This window comes from Megascapheus bottae, chromosome X (assembly GCF_031878675.1).
Source record: "Megascapheus bottae isolate mThoBot1 chromosome X, mThoBot2.hap1, whole genome shotgun sequence".
Classification (NCBI taxonomy): Eukaryota; Metazoa; Chordata; class Mammalia; order Rodentia; family Geomyidae; genus Megascapheus; species Megascapheus bottae.
This window is the reverse complement of record NC_143547.1, coordinates 40,397,091-40,419,568: the sequence shown is the minus strand read 5'-3', so window position 1 is coordinate 40,419,568 and position 22,478 is coordinate 40,397,091. Positions and strand designations below refer to the sequence as shown.

The 22,478-nt window shown below is 42.7% G+C and overlaps 1 protein-coding gene and 1 long non-coding RNA gene across 2 annotated transcripts; one reads left to right on the top strand and one right to left on the bottom strand.

Moving 5' to 3' along the window:
* Positions 1-405: 405 nt before the first annotated feature.
* Itgb1bp2 (integrin subunit beta 1 binding protein 2) lies at positions 406-5,790 on the top strand. The gene is made up of 11 exons (XM_090327035.1): positions 406-568; positions 793-842; positions 936-992; positions 1,297-1,439; positions 2,902-2,996; positions 3,103-3,161; positions 3,318-3,388; positions 3,935-4,034; positions 4,278-4,391; positions 5,019-5,081; positions 5,382-5,790. Exons 1-11 carry the CDS (start codon positions 505-507, stop codon positions 5,628-5,630), a joined length of 1,065 nt encoding a protein of 354 aa, XP_090183161.1. The 5' UTR covers positions 406-504; the 3' UTR covers positions 5,631-5,790.
* On the bottom strand, positions 817-22,252 carry LOC150040923 (uncharacterized). The gene is made up of 4 exons (XR_016533889.1): positions 22,175-22,252; positions 5,821-5,876; positions 2,056-2,115; positions 817-1,020 (listed from the first exon to the last, which is right to left on the bottom strand). It is a non-coding gene; the product is annotated as an uncharacterized LOC150040923 (long non-coding RNA).
* Between the last annotated feature and the right edge of the window lie 226 nt (positions 22,253-22,478).

Sequence of the window (22,478 nt, the reverse complement as noted above, 5' to 3'; positions counted from 1 at the left end):
CATCCATCCAGACAAACATGGGGAGGAGGTAGGGTGAGACACAAGTATCAGTGCTATTGGCGCTATGTGGAAATAATGACCGTGGCAGTATAGTTACTCCTCTGAGGAAGAAATGGCTTGAAAGAGTTGAGGTGCCCTTATCCAGTTGGAGAGGTGGTCTCAATTGGTTTTTCTGAGCAGCTGTTGATATGTCAGAGGCTTGGAATTGGCAGCATCTAAAACTGTCTCAGCAGTGGTTCGCTGACCTCACCCAAGTTCCAAGCACTACTCTGCCTGATCCTTTTTTCCTGAGCCTCAAAGCTAAAATGCTCCAGAGCTCTTTCCTATTGGCTGGGAAGGCCAGTTGAAGTTCCCTTGCCCATGTTAGGAGGTGTACGCCTCCTGAACTAAAGATAGAAACAGCTGGCCCTTCCAGGCAGCTAAAAGCCTCCAGACTCAGAGGTGTTCCCCACTCAGCAGCCAGGCTCCTTGAAATACCCTTTCAGTAATTCTACCAACGCCTCCATGTCTCTACTCTGCCATAACAAAGGCTGTGGGCAACAATTTGATCCTAATGCCAATCTTTCTGGTGAGTAAATCGTTCTGACCTAGGCAGGGATTTTGGGTGGGTGTCCGGGTATTTAGCTGTTAGACTTGTCAAAGAATAGGATTAAAAAAACAAACCCTAATTTTGAATGTCGAGCTTTGTTGATTTATTGCCTTATATTGTATGGAAAGAAACCATAAACATGAACCTGGAGAAAAGGTGACCATTGATAGTTGGTATAGTGGTCTTCCATCTGGTATCCACAGATTCCTGTTGCTATCATCCTGGGGTCCCAATCTTCCATGATGCACTTAAGGTGAGGAGTAGGTAATGGGGGGATAAGCAGTAGCATGTCCCAAAGGAAATATATCCAGAAATTTTAAGCTGACCTGGCTCTCTTGTAAAATAGGGTTGGTCATGCTGCCGAAAGCGAACTGTAGATTTCTCGGAGTTCTTAAACATCAAGGTAAATCCTTGCTTGGGGTCTTATTTTTCTTTAGGAGGATAAAGGGAGGCACAGAAATGGAGGGGAAAAGGGTGAACAAATGCAGCAGTGGCACTCACTAGATACTGTTGAACATGAACTATACAACTTGTGGGTTGGGAAGGGAGGGGAAAACGGAGTGAGGGAAGAGAATACTGTCCAAAAAGAATGTACTTATTACCTGACTTGTGTAACTAATCCCTCTGTACATCACCTTTATAGTAACAATACAAAATTAATTCAAAAGGAAAGAATTTCCTAATCATTATTTCCTTATCTGTACCAGGGCTGTACTATGGGACCACACTGTGCTGAGAAGTTTCCTGAGACCCCTCAGCCTGAGGACCCTGCTACAAGTTCACTTCAGGAGCAAAAACCTCAGAACACAATTCCAAAGTCAGCAGAGACCTTACAACGAGAAAGGCCTAAGTAATCAGAAGGCCCCTGAGTTTGTCTATATTCATGCAGCTTCTTAGGAGTGACTAATGAATCATTGAGGTCAGAGATCTGTGTCAGAGTTCGGATGGTACAGTATCTATGTACATATGCATATATACTGTGCCTTAGGGGAAATTGTGTTTGGAAATAGCCTTTGCACTTAAGGCAGTATGTAAGAGGTGGGCTAGATACCTTGAGTCTATGAAGTGAGTGGAAACTCCCTCACAAATACATTTTTAGTATGCAATATAAATGAGATTAAGAATTGCAGTCAGGAGTTTGGCTTAGTGGTACAGTGCTTTGCCTAGCATGCACGAAGACCTGGCTTTGATTCTTCAGTAGCATGTTCATAGAAAAAGCCAGAACTGGTGCTGTGGCTCAAGGGGTAGAGCTCTAGCCTTGTGAAAGCCCAAGCACAGCGCTTAGGCTCTGAGGTTAAGCCCCAGGACTGGCCAAAAAAAATTTTTAAGAATTGCTTGAAGGTCTGGCAATGTGGCTCAGTGATAAAGTGCTTGCCTAGCATGCTTGGAGGCTTGGGTTTGATTCCTCAGTACCACATAAACAGAAAGAGCTGAAAGTGGCTATGGCTCAAGTGATAGAACACTACCTTTAGTAAAAGAAGCTCAGGAATAGTGCTGCCTAGGACTTGAGTTCAAGCCACTGGGACCTGCAAAAAAGAAAAAAAAAGAACTTTAAATCAAGAAAAGTGACTACTGCTTGTAAATCTAGCTATTCAGGAGAATAAAGTCTGGAGGATTATGGTTTGAAGCTAGCCGAGGGGAAAAGGTCTTAGGAGAGTTCCATTTCCAGAAAAGCCAGCAAAAAAAGCAAGATAGAAGGTGTGGTTCGAGTTGTAAGAGTACCAGTTCAGCAAGCTCAAGAACCTAAGTTCAAATACTAGTACTAGCAGGAAAAATATTAGTAGCTAGGGAGCTAGAGAAAATTAATTTGTTTATGTATGTGCTAGTCCTAGGGTTAGAATTCAGGGCTTGGGTACTATTCCTTAGCTATTTTGCTCAAGCCTAGTGCTGTATCACGTGAGCTACTGGTTCACTTCCAGCTTTTTGTTGTCATTGTTAGTTAAGTGGAGATAAAGTATCTTGGATGCTCCTGCTCTGGCTAGCTCCAAACCATGAGCCACCAGCTCCCTGCTGAGAAAATGAATTTTGTGAGAATTCAAGCAACAGGTTAATGATTAGACAGGAAGATAAAATGATGTAGTTCTAGAGAAACAGATATAAAGCAACTGGAAGGCTTTGGGAATTCCCCTGGGTTTGGATATTTTACAGATATTCACAGGGATGAAAACTGGCAAGGAGATTGCTACTCAACTTGTCCAAACATGACTCACTTTTCCCAGACTTCATTGAGTCTACTACCAAGGGTAGGAACACTAGAGTTGGCAATTGTGATTAATGGATCAGAACTGAATGACCGTCCTATAACCCCCTAGGTCAGAGTTGCCTCCAAAGCTGCTACCACTAAATATATCTCAAGCCCTGGAAATGGCATTGGAACAAAAAGAACTAGACCAGAAACCTGGGGCAGGTAGGTGGATCATTAGAAGGAGAGCCCTCAGAGTGTGGGCTTTAGTGGAAATAGCAATTAGTTTGGGAAAGAGGATAGGCTTCTAAATCTTGTTTCTCATGCCCAGGACTTGACAGTAGTCTGATTCGGACTGGTTCAAGCTGCCAGAACCCAGGATGTGATGCTGTAAGAGTTTTCGGATCTTGGGGAAAGGGAGAGCTCAAGCATGGGGCTGAGGGATAACAATGGCTAAGAGAAAACTGGATGTAGACATGAACTTGAATGCAGTATATTACTTAGAATGGACTGATTCTTTTCTTGATTCTCCTTTATCCTTGTTAGGTTTACCAAGGCCCTGAGAGTGATGCTACTCCATGTACCTACCACCCAGGAGCACCTCAGTTCCATGAGGGGTAAGGGAAGTGTGAGGAACGTATTGGGTAGTCTGTTACATGGTTTTCTCCCAATTAAAATAGTAGGGTGTTGGGCTGGGAGTTTGGCCTAGTGGTAGAGTGCTTGCCTAGCATGCACAAAGACCCGGGTTCGATTTCTCGGTACCCCACATACATAGCAAAAAGCTGGAAGTGGTGCTGAGGCTCAAGTGGTAGAGTTCTAGCCTTGAGAAAAATCCAAGGACAGTTCTCAGGCCCTGAGCTCAAGCCCAGGACTGGCAAAAATAAATAAATAAATAATGTCATTACTTTTTTAAAAAAATAGTAGGGTGTTGGTGATTGAACCTGTATTCTAGCTACTCTGGAGACTGGGATCTGAGAATTGAGGATCGAAGTCTATGAAACTCATAACTCCAGTAGAGCTATAGCTAGATTGGTAGAGGACCAGCCTTGAGGGGAGAGAACTCAGGGACAGTGCCCAGGTCTTGAGTTCAAGCCCCAGGACTGACACACAAAAAACTAGGAGATTGTTGTTGGGGGGGGTGTTGAATTATCTTTTTACCACAGGATGAAGTCTTGGAGCTGTTGTGGCATCCAGACCCTGGATTTTGGGGCATTCCTGGCTCAGCCAGGATGCAGAGTTGGTAGACATGACTGGGGGAAGCAGGTAAGCCCCAACTTTCCTGAACTCTTCATTAGAACCTATCGTGAAATAAATTATCTTCTCTGTACCTCATTACCATGCTCCCCATCTCTTTCCTTTATTATAAACCAAATAAGTTTCTGCTTCTATCCATCTATAGCCCATAGACCATGTAATATGTCTGAGACACTGAAGGTCTTCTCTACATACCCCATGAAATTCAAGGGTTGAGTTTTACAACTTACATTTTACATTTTACATCTCTAGCTGCCAGCATCTTGCCGGCATGATTGGCATCAGACAGATTCCTTAGTAGTGGTGACTGTATATGGCCAGATTCCACTTCCTGCATTCAACTGGGTGAAGGCCAGTCAAACTGAGGTGAGGAATCATTTGCTGTAGGATGGAAGCATAGTGATATTTGGGTGATGTTATAATCATACAGGCAGAGATGCTGTACTCATTTAAACCATAGTCTCAATAGTCCTCTGAGGGGGAAGGAGTGCTCTTTAGGTCAGGGTTGTCTGGCTGACCTAACGATCATCCCTCTAGTCTGATCATGCCTCTGGTCTGGTTTTGTCTTATTCTATGACGTGTTGTTTCTGTGAGTGTGTCCTGGTTCCAGGGTTTCAACACAGTGCCGAGGGGCTGTTCCTTAGCTATTTTGCTCAAGAATGACTCTCTACCTCTTGAACCATAGCTCTACTTCAGTTTGTGTGTGTGTGTGTGTGACACTCCTGGGACTTGAACTCAGGGCCTAGGCAATGTTCCTGAGTGTTTTTGCTCATCTAGTGTTCTACCACTTGAGGCACAGATCCATTCTGGTTTTTGTGGTAGCAATTAGAGTCTCACCAGCTTTCCACTTGGGCTGGCTTCAAACTATGATCCTCAGAATTCAGCCTTTTGAGTAGTTAGAGTTATTAGACGTGAACCACTGGCACCCAACTTCTGTGTTCTATGTGTTCTGACTTTGTACTGCTACTATTTTGTGATTTTTTTTCCTCTTAGCTTCATGTCCACCTTGTTTTTGACGGTAACCGCGTGTTCCAAGCAGAGATGAAGCTCTGGGGGGTAAGTCAAGAAACAGGAACAGCAGATGGGGTGGAGATGGGGGGAAGGGCCAGACTGGAGTGATTAGAAAGTGTCCTGACAGAAAGAGTAGTACTGGCAAAGTGGAACTTTTCTCTCCATTTACTTTTATCTTCCATTCTTTCTCCACTTCTGTCTTCCTCCCCAACTTCTCCCTCTTTCCCTTTCTCTTCTTTTCCTCTTTTTTTTTATTTTCCTCTCATCAACATTCCCCTCAACCCCATTTCCTTTGTTGTTGTCCTTCTGTCTGTCTGCTTTGTATCTCTGTCTTTCCCTCCTCAGGTCATTAATGTGGAGCAGAGCTCTGTCTCCTTGATGCCATCTCGGGTTGAAATCTCCCTGGTCAAGGCTGACCCAGGATCCTGGGCCCAGCTGGAGCACCCCGATGCGCTAGCTGAGAAGGCTAGGGCAGGAGTTGTCTTAGAGATGGATGAGGAACCATCTGAGGATTCAGATGATGATCTGAGCTGGACAGAGGAGGAAGAGGAGGAGGAGGAGGAGGAGGAAGAAGAGGAAGCCATGGGAGAATAATAACAACAGACAGTTAAGTCAAGACAGGACCTCAGTGACTCCCTTAGAATCTCAGAGACCAGGACACGGTTGACCATGTGGTGTCATTGAGCAGCAGGAGGCTGAAGGCAGGAAGAACTGTTCAAACCATGCTGTTTGTCCCTTAAATAAATCATGTATTCTGCAGTTTCACACAGCGTCATTCTCTCACCTCAATATGTAACATGCTGTTCACTCCCCCAACTTCTCTGTGTGTTTGGCACATGTCTGAAAACAAGCACATACACATTCCTTTGATTCTTCCATACCACCAGGTATTTCCTGTGTTTTTCCTATGTGACCAGCTATATATCAGGTGTTTCTCAGAAACAGAAGGCTTACTGATCCATCCTTCTCAAGAAAATAGTCTGATAAGGGCCAGGAGTTTAGCCTAGTGGTAGAGTGCTTATATAGCATGCACGAAGACCTGGATTCAATTCTTTAGTACCACATACATAGAGAAAATCCAGAAGTGGTGCTGTACCTTAAGTGGTAGAGCTCTAGCCTTTAGAAAGCCCAAGGACAGTGCTCAGGCTCTGAATTCAAGGTCCAGGACTGGCAAAAAAATAGTCTGATAAGTCAAACTAGTCTACGTGAAGTAATAATAAACCTTTTCCCATAATGTTGCAGCACTATATTGAACAGTATAATTTTCTCATTACTGTTTTTCTATTTTTTTTTGCCAGTCTAGGGCTTGAACTCAGGGCTTAGGCATTGTCTTTGGAAACTTTCTGCTCAATTCTACTGCTCTCCCACTGGAACCACAGCCCCACTTGTGCCTTTTTCTATGTTATGTGGAACCAAGGAATCGAGCCCAGGGTTTTGTGCATGCTAAACCAGCACTCTACCACTAGGCTATGCTCCTTGCCCCTCTCATTACTTTTTGTAGGCTATGTTGGCCGTGTGTGTGTGTGTGTGTGTGTGTGTGTGTGTGTGTGTGTGTGTGTGTGTGTGTGTGTGTGTGTGTGCGTGCGTACTGGGGCTTGAACTGGGGGCTTCAAGTTCTTAGCTTTCTTGCTCATTGCTGGTGCTCTACCATTTGTCACACACACACACACACACACAGAGGTAAATTTTGTAGATGGTGAATTGGAGAAAAAGTCTCTTTGAGCTGGGTACTGTTTGTTCATGCCTATAATCCTAGCTACTGAGGAGGGTGAAATCTGAGAGAATCAGGTTTTGATTCCAGCCCAAGCAGAAAAATCTGATACTGTATATGGTGACTTTTGTTTTTTTGTTTTGCCAGTCCTGGAAGTTAAGGTCAGGGCCTGAGCACTGTCCTTGGGCTTTCTCAAGGCTAGAGCTCTACCACTTGAACCACAGCACCAGTTCAGACTTTTTTCTATGTATGTGGTACCCAGGAATGGAACCTGGGTCTTCATACATGCTAGGCAAGCACTCTACAACTAGGTTAAAAACTCCTGGCCCCCATTTTCTTTTCTTTTTCTTTCTTTTTTTTGTTGGTCATGGGTCTTGAACTCTGGGCCTAGGCCCTGTCCCTGATCTCTTCAGCTCAAGGCTACCCCTGGAGCCACAGCCCCACTTCCTGTTTTCTTGTGATTAACTGGAGATAAGAGTGTCAGGGTCGGGGCCGGGAGTTTGGCCTTGTGGTTAAAGTGCTTGCCTAGCATGCATGAGGACCCGGGTTTGATTCCTCGGTACCACATACATAGAAGAAAAAAAAAGCCAGAAGTGGTGCTAAGGCTCAAGTGGTAGAGCTCTAGCCTTGAGAAAGTCCAAGGACAGTGCTCAGGCCCTGAGCTCAAGCCCAGGACTGGCAAAAAAAAAAAAGTGTCAGGGTCTTTTGTGCCCAGGCTGACTTTGAACCTTGATCCTCAGATTTTAGCCTCCTGAGTAGCTAGGATTGTAGTTGAGAGCCACTGTACCCACTTCGTTTTTTTTCCTTTTTTTCTATGGGTGGGGGATGCTAGTCCTCGGACTTGAACTCTGGACTTGAGTGCTGTCCTTGTTTTTTTTGTACTCAAGGATATTGTTCTGTCACTTTGAGCTAGGGCACCATTTCTAGCTTTTTGATAGTTAATTGGAAATAAGAGTCTCACAGACTTTCCTGTCCAGGTTGGTTTTGAACCACAATTCTTAGATCTCAGCCTCTGAGTAGCTAGAATTACACATTAGCCGTTGATGCATGGCTGTGAGACTTTTTTTTTTGCACATTCCAGGGCTTGAACTTAGAACCTAGGCACTATCCCTGAGCTTTTTTTGCTCAAGGCTAGCACTTTACCATTTGAGCCACAACTCCACTTCTAGATTTCTCGTGGTTAACTGAAGGTAAGAGTCTCATGGACTTTCCTGCCTAAGGTTGGCTTAGAATTATGCTCCTCGGAGCTCAGCCTCCTGAGTAGCTCAGATTATAAGCATGAGGCACCAGTGCCTCAGCCTCTGGCTTATTTTTAATCAGTAAAAAGTCTTTGTATACATGTTTTTATTTAGTATACTTTAAAGAATGGGAACTGCTAAAGTGAAAGATTGTGAGAGCGTGCGTGAATGCATGCATGTGTGTGTGTAAGCAGGTCCTGGGGCTTAAATTTAGGTCCTGGATGTTGTCACTGAGCTTTTATGCTCAAGGCTAATGCTCTACCACTTGAGTCACAGCTAAACTTCTGGCTTTTTGGTTGTTTATTGAAGATAAGACTCTCATGGGTTGTCCTGCTCAGACTGGCTTTGAGTCTCAATCTTCAGGTTACAGCCTCCTGAGTAGCTAGGATTACAGATGTGAACCACTCCTGCTGGGTGTCAGTGTGGTTTTGATTCACATTCCCTTAATGGTGAATGATAATGAATATCTTCACATATGTGGTTTTTGTTTGTTTGTTTGCCAGCCTGGGCACTGTCCTTGGACATTTTTTGCTCAATGCTAGTGCTCCACCACTTGAGCTACAGCACCATTTCCTGCTTTTTCTGTATATGTGGTACCAAGGAATTGAACCCAAGTCTTGGTGCATGCTAGGCAGGTCCTCATACTTGCTATGCTGGCAAGATACTGCTGAGCTACACCTCCACCTTGTCCCTGTACAGTAATCTATTTACTTTATTTATTTATTTATTTTGTAGATCATGGGGCTTTTCTCTGGGCCTGGGTGCTGTCCCTCAGCTCTTCAGCTCAAGGCTACCCCCCTACCCCTGGAGCCTCAGCCCTACTTCCCATTTTCTAGAGGTTAATTGGAGATAAACGTCTCAAGTCCTTTTGTGCCCAGGCTGGCTTTGAACCTTGATCCTCAGATCTCAGCCTCCTAACTAGCTAGGATTACAGATGTGAGCCACTGCACTGGCTTGTCCAGTAATTTTGAGCTGTGATCTGATCCCTGACACACCTATTTTTGATCCATCTATTATTGATCCACCTACAAATTCTTATAGATTTGTTTTTGCATAACCTGCCCTTAAACCTCAATCCCCCACTGTCTGCCTCCCAATATAGTTATGGTAGCAGTCTTGTCATTTTGCCTGGCTGTAAATATCTTTTTTTGTCGGTCATGGGACTTGAACTCTGGGCCTGGACACTATCCCTGAGCTCTTCAGCTCAAGGTTACCATCCTATCCCTGGAGCCATAGACCCACTTCTGGTTTTCTAGAGGTTAACTAGAGATAAGAGTCTCAAATTCTTTAGTGCTCAGGCTGACTTTGAACCCTGCAATCCTCAGATCTCAGTCTCCTGAGTAGCTAGGATTACAGGGTTAAGCCACTGCACCTGGCTATACACCATGTACTTTTGATATAATTTCAGCTTTTACATTTAGGGCTTCATCCATTTTATACCACATGAGTGTAAGGTTCCAACATTATGCTTGTGTGTGTGTGTGTGTGTGTGTGTGTGTGTGTGTGTGTGTGAGTGAGTTTGAGTCAATCCTTGCAGTTGAACTCAGAGCCTGAACATTTTCCCTGAGATTTTTTTGTCTATATATTTTCCACTTGAATCACAGCTTCACTTCTGAATCTTTTGGTGGTTACTTGGACATAAGAGTCTTATGGGATTTCCTGATTGAGTTGGTTTCAAACTGCAATCCTTACATATTAGCCTCCTGAGTAGCTAGGATTACCCAGCCAACTTTTGTTTTGTAGTTGTCCTGGAACCATTTGTTAGAAGTACCATTATTTCCTCATTAAATTGTCCTGGCACCCTAGTTGAAAGTATAATTAATTATAACTGTAGTTTAGCAAGGATCTTTTTTTTTCCCCTGTGGGTCATGGGGCTTAAACTCAGTCTGGGTGTTGTCCCTGAGCTCTTCAGCTCAAGGCTACCACCCTACACTTGAGCCAAGCCCCACTTACCATTTTCTAGAGGTTAATTGGGGATAAGAGTCTCAGTTTTGGGGCCGGGAGTTTGGCCTAGTGGTAGAGTGCTTGCCTAGCATGCACGAAGACCCAAGTTCAATTCCTTGGTACCACATACATAGAAAAAAGCCAGAAATCGTGCTGAGGCCCAGGTGGTAGAGTTCTAGCCTTGAGAAAGTCTCAAGGACAGTGCTCAGGCCCTGAGCTCAAGCCCAGGACTGGTACAAAAAAAAAAGAATCTCAGTTTCTTTTGTGCCTAGGCTAGCTTTGAACCTTGATCCTCAGATCTCAGCCTCTGATTAGCTAGGATTACAGATATGAGCCACCATGCCCAGGTAAGCATCTTTTCTTTTTAAAAAAATTTGCCAGTCCTGGGGCTTGAACTCAGCCCGAGTACTGTCCTTGGGCTTTCTCAAGGCTAGAGCTCTACCATTTGAAATACAGCACCACTTCTGGATTCTCCCCCCCCCATGTGGTACTGAGGAATCAAACCCTAGTCTTTGTGAATGCTAGGCTAAAATCCTGGCCCCTAGCAAGTAACATTTAAGTAGAAATTATACTAATGGGAAATTTATATGGGCATAGAATTTAAGAAGAGCTAGATTGAGGCAAGATATATTATTCTTTTTCTTACTTTAAATTCCAGAAATTGTACCTTGCTGTTTTGAAAATTTCAGCTGGGTGCTGGTGGTTCATGCCTGTAATCTTAGCTACTCAAGAGGCTCAGATCTGAGGATCACAGTTCAAAACCAGCCCAAGCAGGAAAGTCCATGAGACTTTTATGTATGACTAACCACCAAAGATCCAGAAGTGGAGCTGGGACTCAAGTGATAGAAAGTTCAGGAACAGACATCACGCAGGTCCTGAGTTCAAGCCCTAGGACAGTACAATAATCAAAAGTGTGTAAAGTAGGACTTGCTCTCCATGTAAATGTTTTCTTCAAAGATAGTTTCCTTACTCACTAGACACTATGTTGAACAGATAGTTATGCAGTTATATAAATTGTGGGTGGGGATAGTGAGGAAAAACTGGGAGAGAGCTGAGGGAAGGGGTTCCATTGTCCAAAAAGAGAAGTACCCATTACTTCACTTATGAGACTGTAACCCTCTATACTTCACCTTTATAATAATTTAAAAAGTAAAAATGAGGGGCCGGGAGTTTGGCCTAGTAGTAGAGTGCTTGCCTAGAATGCATCAAGACCAAGGTTTGATTCCTCAGTACCACATATATAGAAAAAGCCGAAAGTGGTGCTGTGGCTCAAGTGGTAGAGCTCTAACCTAGAGGAAAACCCAAGGACAGTGCTCAGACCCTGAGTACATGCCCTAGAACTAGAAAAAAAAATGAAAATGAAAAGGGAAGCTGGGTGCTGTGGCTCACACCTGCAATCCTAGCTACTTAGGAGGCTAAAATCTGACTATCAAGGTTCAAAGCCAGCCAGGGCACAAAAGAACCTGATATTCTTTTTTTTTTTAAGGGGGAAAAATGTGTCTTTATTGGAAACTGTCATCACATGAGAGTGGAGGTTTTAGTTCATAGTAACTTCAATTGGACAAAACTTGATCCTCCTCAGAGATAGGGTCTACAAAGCCCAGGTAACCTTTTTCTGGTAGGGAAATGGAGTACAGATGTTTCTTTTCAAAGGGAAGAGCCTACTTAATGTTAATGGCCTCATAGAGAGACACTTCTAATCCTGTGTCACACTGGGGAAACTAAGGCATATGCAAAATGATGTAGTAACTGCTAAGACCAAATTTAAAACTGGGCAAGAATTATGACTTCTTCATTTTAAGTTTACTTTCACCAATTATTCTTTTTTTTTTTTTTTGGCCCCCTTCTCTTTCTGGCCCCGCTCGCTCCGGCCCCGCTCGCTCTGGCCACCACTCGGTTGGGCTCCGCTTGCTTGCTTTCACTCTCTGTCGCTTGTTGCAGTCTCGTCTCTAAGAACCTGATATTCTTATCTCCAGTTAACCTCTAGAAAACAGGAAGTGGGGCTTGACTCAAGGGTAGGGAGGTAGTCTTGAGCTGAAGAGCTAAGGCACAGTCCTGGGCCAAGTTCAAGCCCCATGACCCACAAAAAAAAAAGAAAGAAAGAAAGAAAAAGAAAAAGGAACAAAGATAATTTCTTTGCTGTTTGGAACCCCTACTATCAGAGGGAGAGTGTATGTTTCAAGGAAAAGACCAAAAAAATTATATAGATTTTTCGTGTGTGTGTGTGTGTGTGTGTGTGTGTGTGTGTGTGTGTGGGCATAAGTACTAGTGTTTGAACTCTGGGCCTTGGTGTTATTCCTTAGGTTTTTCAATCAAAAGCTGACACTCTACCACTTGATCCATTGCTCCATTTCTGGCTCTTTGATAATTAAATGGAGATAAGAGTTTCATGAACTTTCCTTCCTGGGCTGGCTTTGAACCACAGTCCTCAGATTTCAGCCTCCTAAGTAGCTAGGATTACAGGCATGAGCCACCTGTGCCCAGCAAAAGTTAAGTAGAGGGGGTAGGATGTGGATTAGTGGTAAATTACTTGCCTAGCATGCTTGAAGCCCTGGGTTCAATTCCTCAGTAACACATAAATAGAAAAAGCTGGAAGTAGTGGTGGGGCTGCAGTGGTAGAATGCTAGCCTTGAGCAAAAGAAGCTTAGGGACAGTGCTCAGGCCCTGAACGCAAGCCCCAGGACTGACAACAAAAAATTTAGAGTAGAAATTGAAAGGATCAGTAGGACAAGGGGGATTTTTGTTTGTTGAGTTTCGCCTGGGCATTTTCCCTAAGCTTTTTGCACAAGATTAGGACACTGTCAATTGAGCCATAGCACCACTGTAGCTTTTTCTGAGTAGTTTATTGGAGATAAGAATCTCAGGAACTTTTCTGCCTGGGCTGGCCTTGAAATGTTCTCTGATCGAAGCCTCCTCTTGAGTAGCTGGGATTACAGGCATGAGCCACTGGGCATCTAGCTATAATCTCAGGGCCTGAGCATTTGCTGAAGGCTAGCGCTCCACCAACTTGAGCCACAGTACTACTTCCAAAGTTGGTTTTTTTTTCTGTTGTTTTGTTTTTTGTTTTTGCCAGTTCTGGGCGTGATCTCAGAGCCTGAGCACTGTCCTTTGGCTTTCCTCAAGGCTAGTGCTCTACCACTTGAGCCACAGCACCACTTCCATCTTTTCTATGTATGTGGTACCAAGGAATCGAACCCCGGTCTTTGTGCATGCTAGGCAACTCTACAACTAGGCCAAAAACTCCTGGCCCCCAACAGTTTTAAATTTTATTGTTATTACAATAGTGATGTATAGAGGGGCGGAAGTTACATAAGTCAGGTAATAAATACATTTCTCTTTGGACAATATCACCCTTCCTTTGCTCTCTCCCACTAGGTCAAAAATAATTTTTTTCCAGTCCTAGGGCTTGAACTCAGGGCCTGAGCACTGTCCTTGGGCTTTCTCAAGGCTAGCACTCTGCCACTTGAGCCACAGCACCAAGTCTGTTTTTTTCTGTATATGTGGTAACGAGGAATCGAACTCTGGTCTTCATGAATGCTAGGCAAGCACTCTACCACTAGGCCAAACTCCCGGCCTAAGTCAAAATTTTTTATTGTTTGGGTTTTTTTGTCAGTGGCTGGACTTGAACCCAGGGAATGCCTAAGGTTAGTGTTCTACCACTTGATCCACAATGCCACTTCTAGTTTTTGAGTGGTTAATTGGACTTTTCTCACAGGGACTTTTCACTGGACTGACTTCTAACCACAATTCTCAGATCTCAGCTTCCTGAGTAGCTATGATTACAGGTGTGAGCCACTGGTGCCTGGCTTGTTTTTGCTTAATGCAGAGTCAAGGCTGCCTTAAATTTATAATTCTCCTGTGTCAGGCTCTTGAGTGCTGGTATTGTAAGCATGTACTACCAAGACCAGATCATTTCATTTTTAATCTGGCTTAAAGACAAATTTAAAAGACATTACAGTTGACCCTCTGTATCTGTGGGTTCTGCCTTTGGATCTAAAAGGATATGAGTAGGGATTTTTGTTTTGTGCCAGTACTGAGACTTGAATTCAGGGCCTCACACTCCAGCTCAGCTTTTTTGCTCAAAGTTAGAGCTCTACCACTTGAGCCACAGTTCCATTTCTGGCTTTTTTTTGGTAGTTAATTGGAAATAAGAGTCTCATGAGTTTTCCTGTTCAAGCGGTGTCAAACTGCTGTCCTCAGCACATAGTTAGAAATAGCTAGGATTACAGGCATGAGCCACTAGCACCCAGCCAGCCTTTTACTTTTGAACAAGTCTCACTCTGTAGCCTAGCTTGGCCTCAAGCTCACTATCCTCCCCCACTCTCTAAAGTGATGGGATTATAGACCTGAGCCACTAATCTGGCTCTATCTCTATCTATCTATCTATCTATCTATCTATCTATCTATCTATCTATCTATCTATCTATCTATCTATCTATCTATTTTGCCAGTCTGGGGGCTTGAAATCAGGGCCTGGGCACTGTCCTTGGACACTTTTTGCTCAAGGCTAGCACTCTACCACTTGAGCTACAGCGAAGGTTTAGGCTTTTTATGTGTATGTGGTGCCGAGGAATCGAACCTGGGTCTTCATGCAATACTAGGCAAGCACTCTAGCACTAGGCCACACTCCTAGACTCTTTTTCATTTTTAATTTTATCGTCAAGGTGGTGTACATAGGGGTTACAGTTACTTAAGGTAGTAAATATATTTCTTGTCAAAAATTGTTACCCTCTCCCTTGTTTTTCTCCCACTTTCCCTCTCCTCAACCCACCCCACCCCCTCAAAATTCTTTCACAGCATCTTGTTTTCCATTCAGATGCAAGAAAATAGGGTCTCACTGGGAATTGAGAATGAACATGGGAGCCACAGTGAGGAATTATAGCATAGCATGGACTATGATGAGATTGAGGCAAGATCAAGGCATATTTGGAAATGTGTCCAAGGATATAACCTTACCTAACAGAGAAGAATGACCAGAGGTAAAGATGCTTCCTGGGTCTCCAGGATTGTTAGCAATTCTGACTCAGTTCTCCTAAATCTGAATTGCATGTAAACTTGGCCCTTTAAGTTAAACCTTCAGAGTCCTTGCTAGCTCTGATAGCAGCAATTTCTTTGTCTCTGTCTCTCTGCTTCTGTATGTCTCTCAGTAGTAGGGTTTGTACTCAAGGCCTTGCACTTGTTAAGACAGGTATGTTACCACTGAGCCACATGCCCAGCCTACCACTTTGGTTGTGTGTGTGTGTGTGTGTGTGTGTGTGTGTGTGTGTGTGCCATCCTTGAATGGAAAAAAAAATCCAAGCTACGCTAAGAGCATGAGGCTATGAATTCAAGGCCTGGTACTGGCACAAAACCTTACATAGCATCTTAAATACTTTAGATCATTTTCAGGTTATTTACAATAAAAATGTAAATGTGTTTTGAATAGTTGTTACACTGAATTAATTAATAATGACAAGCAAAATACATTCAGGAAAATTATCTTTGAAATATTTTTGCTTTTTTTCCCCCCCTCTCATCCTCGGGCTTGAACTCAGGGCATATGCAATGTTCCTGGAGCTTTTTTTTTGTTCGCAAGGGCAAGACTGCAGCTCTACCAGTTGAGGAATAGCTTCTGGCTTTTTTGGTAATTTATTGAAGATAACAGTCTTATAGACTTTCTTGCCCAGGCTGGCTTGAGTCATGATCCTCTAATCTCAGCCTCCTGAGCAGCAGCTAGTATTACAAATGTGAACCAGTTTAATCTTCAAAATATCTAAAACCTAACAATACTAATTGACAGATACAGAAAGTTGACCATAATTCCTTTTTACCTTTTTTTTTGTCAGTCCCGGGCTTGAGCTTAGGGTGTGAGCCCTGTCCTTGGGCTTTCTCAAGGTAGAGCTCTACCAACTGAGCCACAGCACCACTTCTTTTTCTATGTATGTAGTTCTGAGGAATTGAACCCTGGTCTTTGTGCATGCTAAGCAAGCACTCTACCACCACTAGGTCAAACTCCTGGCCTTTAACTCTTCTTCTATAAGTGAGTGTGAAAACTAAATTAACTGGGAATGGTTATATATACCTATAATCCCAATAATCAGGAGGCTGAATCTAGAACAAGATACTGTGCAAGAATTTGAGCCAAATATGGTGACCCATGGTTATAATCCCAGCACCAGAGAGACTGAAGTAGGAAGATACTGAGTTTGAGCCCAGGCTGGGATACATAGTCCTCCTATCCCCCTACCCCCAAAAAAGTCTACATAGTAATCCCTTGCCTTTCAATTTTAAGAAAAGAAAGTGAGATCTAATCCAGAAACCACTCAGCAGATACTAAAGCCAGTGGATGTTTTAAATCATGTATGTATATATGGTATTTAAATAAAACATATGAATATCAGCCTGGCACTGGTCGTTCATGCCAGTAACTTTACTTTCAGTTCAGATTCATAGAATGAGAGCAGAGGTAGGATTGCCAAATGGAACTTCGATCCTCACATCTCAGCCTCCTGAGTAGTAGGATTACAGGTGTGAACTACTACATCCAACCATAATCATAAATGTAAAACTTTTTCCTCTTATAAAAAAAAATCAAGGTACCTGGTCTGGGTTGTAGCTCAGTTGTAAGCATTTGGCTAGCAAATACAATGTCCTGGGTTTAATCACCAGTACCATAAAAGAAAAGACAGGGGAAAAAAACAGTTAAAAAGAAAACCCATGGGCTAGGAATGTGACTTAGTGGTAGAGTGCTTTACTAGCATGAATGAAGCCCTAGGTTCCATTCCTCAGTACCACATAAATAGAAAAAGCCAGAAGTGATTCTGTGGTAGAACAGTAGCCTTGAGCAAAAGAATCTCAGGGTGAGTGCCTAAGCCCTGAGTTCAGCCCTTGGACTGGCAAAAACAAACATCAAGATAACAGAAAATAACAGAGGTAAGCAATCAAAAAGTTAAGTAAGCTGGGCACCATGGCTCACACTTATAATCCTAGCTATTCAGGAGGCTGAGATCTGAGGATCGCAGCCCATCATTCCTTTTCATTGTTCTGGGCATTCCTTCCTGTTTTCTATATGCTACAGCTTTGCTTTGCTTTGCTTTGCTTTGCTTTCATTTTTTTAGGGAGTGGTAATAGCTTTTTTTAACTCGCGTAACTATGTTTCATCAATATTTGTACATATCTGTAGTTCATTTTTTGGCAGTACTGGGGTTGGAAATCAGGTATCAAATTTTTCTCAGCTTGCTCACTAGGCTGGTGCTCTATCACTAAAGTGATACTTCCAGACTTTCTTTGGGCTAGCTAATTTAGAGGTAGCGTCTAGTGAATTTTCCTGCCCAGGCTGACCTTGAATTGCTAACCTCTGGATCTCAGCCTTCTGAATTAGCTGAGATTACAGATGTTCAGCTCCTGCATTACTATTCAGCCATCAATGATGGTCCTCAGGTAGGCTTCACCTAAAGGATCTTGAGGACTCAGTTCTAGCTTGTTCTTTATATATGTGTACCTCTCTTAGGCCTTGAACTCAGTGCCTGGGTACTGTCCTTGAGCTTTCTTTTTCACTTATTCAAAACTGGTTCTAGTCAGGCTCTGATGGCTCATGTCTGTAATCCTAGCTACTCAGGAGGCTGAGATTTGAGGACAGCCACCCCAGGCACAAAAGTCCATGAGACTCTTATCTACAATTAACCACCAGAAAACTGGAAGTTGCGCTGTGGATCAAGGGGTAGAGTGCTATCCTTGAGCTGAAGAGCTCAGGAACAGCTTCCAGGCCCAGAGTTCGAGCCCTACGACTGACCTAAATAAATAAATAAATATTGGTGCTCTACCAAGTTAGCCACAGCTCTACATCTGGATTTTTGGTGATTAATTAGTCATGAGGCTCATGGACTTTTCTGCCTGGGATGGCTTTGAACCATAATCCTCAGATCACAGACTCCCAAGTAGCTAGGATTACAGACAGGGTCTGTACCAGGGTCCATCTTGTTCTTTTTTATTTTAATCTTCTTCTAAACACACTCAGTTATACTCAGGACTTTATATTCTACTCCCACATAGATGACTCAGACATGTTTTTATCTCTAGGCTATATCTCTTCTGAAGTCCAGACCTAGTAAGCACTGTAGAAATGTTTACTCTTATTCTTAGCACTATGACTATTTGTTCTCTTATCAAATGCTTTTATTTCAGCATGTTAAAAAAATCAGAAGTTTTTACTTTTGAGAAGAGGCAAAATATCTACATCCAATTTTGTTATAATAAGAAAAGAAAACCTGGGGCCGGGAGTTTGGCCTAGTGAGAGTGCTTGCCTAGCATGCACGAAGGACCGGGTTCAATTCCTTGGTACCACATACATAGAAAAAAGTCAGAAGTGGTGCTGAGGCTCAAGTGTTAAAGCTCTAGCCTTGAGAAACTCCAAGGACAGTGCTCAGGCCCTGAACTCAAGCCCAGGACTGGCAAAAAAAAAAAGAAAACATTTTGACAGATTTTGTGCTGCTCTATAAAATGATAAGGTGTTTTTTACACAATTGTATCATCAGCCTCAGGATTCGGGGAAGCTGTCTTCACTCAATATGGGAATGCAATATCCCATGTAAAATGCCAATGTGCAAGGTACAAAATATCTGCTCTTAAAGCTATTTTTATGGTACATATTACTATCCCAACTTCCTTTTTTTTGCCAGTCCTTGGGCTTGAACTCAGCTTGAGCACCGGCCTTGGACTTTCTCAAGGCGAGCACTCTACCAGTTGAGCCACAGCACCACTTCCAGGTTTTTCTATGTATGTAGTAACAAGGAATCGAACCCAGGTCTTTGTGCATGCTAGGCAAGTACTTTTACCACTAGACCAAACTCCCAGCCCCTCCCAACTTCCTTTTCACCTACATATTTTTTTATACCAGTCCTGGGGCGTAAACTCCAGGTCTTGGAGCTGTCCCTGAGCTTTTTTGCTCATTTAAGCCACAGCTTTACTTTTGATATTTTAGTGGTTAATCGGTAGCAAGAGTACCAAGGGCACAGGGCACAATGGCTCATGCCTGTAATCCTAGCTACTCAGGAGGCTGAGATAGAAGGATTGCGGTTCAAAGCCAGCCTGGATACTAAAGTCCATGAGATTCTTATCTCCGGTTAACCATTAGAAAACTGGAAGTGGCATTGTGGCTCAAGGGGCAGGGCATATCCTTGAGCTGAAGAGCTAAGTAACAATGCCCAGGCCCAAAGTTCAAGTCCCATGACCACAAAAAAATAGTACCAAGGGCTTGCTTTAAACCTTGATTCTCCGATCTCAGCCTCCTGGGTAGCACTGGTACCTGGGCTTTTTAGGTTTTGTTTTGTTTTTAACTTTAAAAATTTTTTATTAAAGAATTTGTTAACCTTGATTTTTACATCATATTGCTTTTTTTCATATATTTTTATTGTAATTAATAGAAGGGTTACATTATATTCACCAGGTAGAAGGTGCACTACTTCACATACATTGATACCCTTTTTACATCACATTTCAAATGACGTATTTAACAAAAAAGTATTCAAGAAGGGAATCTCTATATACAATCACTGGCACTTAGATTTTAGAACATAATTAAAATTAGGCTGAGGGTTTATATGTCATAGATACATATTAATCTATATAATAAAACATTATGTATATAGTCATAAATTTTTATGTCTATGTAGTTGTGTTTATATTTCTAATACCATGTCCATAGCATTGGGTACGCAAATATTGAGTCCTCGCTTTTGTACTCTTTGGATCTAATAGCCACATATTAAGGATACCATGCGCCTTTTGTTCCTTTGGTCTTGACTTGTCTCACTCAACACGATTCGCTCTAGATTTATCCACTTCCCTGCAAATGCCATTATTTTAGCTTGTCTGTTGGCTATGTAGAATTCCATTGTATATATATCTCACATTTTTTGTATCCATTCATCTGCAGTAGGGCATCTGGATTGTTTCCATTGCTTGCCTATTGTGAATAATGCAGAGATAAACATAGCAGAGCAGGTGTCCTTATCATATCCTGGGTTATGATGTTCGGGATAGATGCCCAGGAGTGGTATGGTGGGATTGTAGGGAAGGTCTGTTTTCAGTTCTTTAAGTTTAGGTTTCTTTTTTGAGATTGCATCAGAACAGACAGATGAACCTAGTCTCAAACTCACTGTATAGACCAGGGGAACCGTGACCTCATAACCCTCTTGTTTCTACAACTGCACAAGTCTTCCCAAGTTACATGAAGCCAAGATTTAAGAGGGAAATAGTGCTGGGTGCTACTGGCTCACGCTTGTAATCCTAGCTACTCAGGAGGCTGAGATCTGAGGTTCCCAGTTCAAAGCCAGACTAGGCAAAAAAGCCCGTGAAACTCTTTAATTAACCACCAGAAAACTGGAGGTGGCACTGTGGCTCAAAGTGGTAGATCACCAGCCTTGAGTTCAAGAGCTCAAGGGCTCTGGGCTCTGGACTGGACAGTGCCCAGGCCCAGAGTTCAAACCCCATGAAGGACAAAAGAAAAGAAAAGAAAAAAAGAACAAAAAAGAGGGAGATAGCGAATAGCTATGCAGGAGGCTGAGATCTGAGAATCAGAGTTCAAAGCTTGCATGGGCAGAAAATTCTGTGAGGCTATCTATGTATAATTAACCAGCAAAATCCCAGAAATGGAGCTGTGGTTAAAGTAGTATAACATCACCATGGAGTACAAAAGCTAAGGGACAGTACCCAGCTCTTAAGTTCAAGCACCCTTTGTGATAAACACACACAAACGTAGCTTGGTTGATTAAAAAACTTTAGTGATTTCTAAGAGCTGTCAACCTAAGAATCCCACAGGGATCTTTTTTTGAGGAGAAATGGGCTTACATTAGTGATATATGAAGGTATTTCATTGTATATTTCCACATGTATTTACAACAGATTCCAACCACTCTCAACCTATCATTCATTCTGTCCCATTTTCCCGAAACAATTTCAGCAGTTTTTATTGTCCTATTTTCATAGTTGCAACCTACTTCAACTGTATTCATCCTCTTTCAAAATACATTTCTCAACTATTCACTATTTTTCTTTTTCCTTTCTTTCCCTTTTTCCATTTACTTCTATGTATTTCCTTAGATTCATATTCTGTGTTTATCTGTATCTATAATTATGTAAATGAACATATTGATATGCACATGTCTATGAATATGTATGTATTTTAGGTCCAGCCTCCACATATAAGTGAAAACACATGATGTATTACTTTTCCAGTATTAGAGCTCGAATGCAGGGTCTGGGTGCTGGTCCTGAGATTTTGTGGTCAAGGCTGATTACCACTTGAACCACAGCTCCGCTTCTGACTTTTTTTGCCAGTCTTGGGCTTGAGCTCAGGGCCTGAGCACTGTCCTTGGACTTTCTCAAGGCTAGAGCTCTACCACTTGAGCCTCAGCCCCACTTTTTTTCTGATCCATAGTCAGACGCGTTATCCATTGCGCTACTGGCCTGCGAGCATGTGGTACCAAGGAATCCAACCCAGGTCTTTGTGCATGCTAGGCAAGCACTCTGCCACTAAGCCAAACTCCTGGCCCACTTCTGATTTTTTAATGGTTAGTTAGAGAGAAATGTCTCATGGACTTTCCTTCCTGGATTGATTTTGAACTATGATCTTCAGATCTCAGACTCCTGAATATCTAGGATCACATTCATGAGCCATCAGCACATATCTGATCACCTGATCTCAAAACTCATTGGGACCCCAGCCACTCCTTACTTCCCCCAAATCAAGTACATTTATCCCCATTCACTTGATTCCTCCTCTACTTCATTGTTACTGCCTCTAGAACTTCTGCCTCTAGACTTCTTCTTCCCTGTTAACTGTCCCTTCCTTCGTTTCCTTTTTCTTTTTTTTATATTTTTTATTGTAATTAATAAAAGGGTTACATGATATTTGCCAGATAGAATGTGCATTAATTCACATATATTGATACCCTTTCACATGTCTTGGTCCCCATTACCCTCCCCTCCACCCCCTCTCCTTTTTCTTTTATTTACCTTTCTGTGTTTCTCTTTCTTTTCTTTCTTCCATCCTCCTCCCCTCCTCTCTTCCTTCCCTCCTCTCTTCCTTTCTTTCTTTCTTTCTTTCTTTCTTTCTTTCTTTCTTTCTTTCTTTCTTTCTTTCTTTCTCTCTCTCTCTCTCTCTCTCTCTTTCTTTCTTTCTTTCTTTCTTTCTTTCTTTCTTTCTTTCTTTCTCTATCTTTCCTTTCTGGTGGTACTAGGGTTTAAATTCAGGGCCTCATGCTTACCTTGTTTCCTACCATTTGAGTATGCCTCCAGCCCTGCTTTTTTTTGGTCATTCATTGGGCTTGAACTCTGGGTCTGGGTGCTGTCCCCGAGCTCTTCAGCTTAAGGCAACACCCTACCTCTTGAGTCACAATGCCACTTCCAGTTTTCTAGTGGTTAACTGGGGATAAGAATTTCACATTCTTTAGTGCCCTGGCTGACTTTGAACCAGGATCCTCAGCTCTCAGCCTCCTGAGTAGCTAGGATTACAGGTGCTGAGCCACCATATCCTGCTCATCCCTGCTTTTATACTGGCTAATTGAACAT

What these genes read in the sequence shown, in the direction of transcription:
- Itgb1bp2 (XM_090327035.1), top strand. Translation starts at nt 505, where the DNA reads ATGTCTCTACTCTGCCATAACAAAGGCTGTGGGCAACAATTTGATCCT. An exon ending in TGAAGGCCAGTCAAACTGAG is followed by an intron (nt 4,392 to 5,018) that starts GTGAGGAATCAT and finishes TTTTCCTCTTAG; the next exon opens with CTTCATGTCCACCTTGTTTT. An exon ending in CAGAGATGAAGCTCTGGGGG is followed by an intron (nt 5,082 to 5,381) that starts GTAAGTCAAGAA and finishes TTCCCTCCTCAG; the next exon opens with GTCATTAATGTGGAGCAGAG.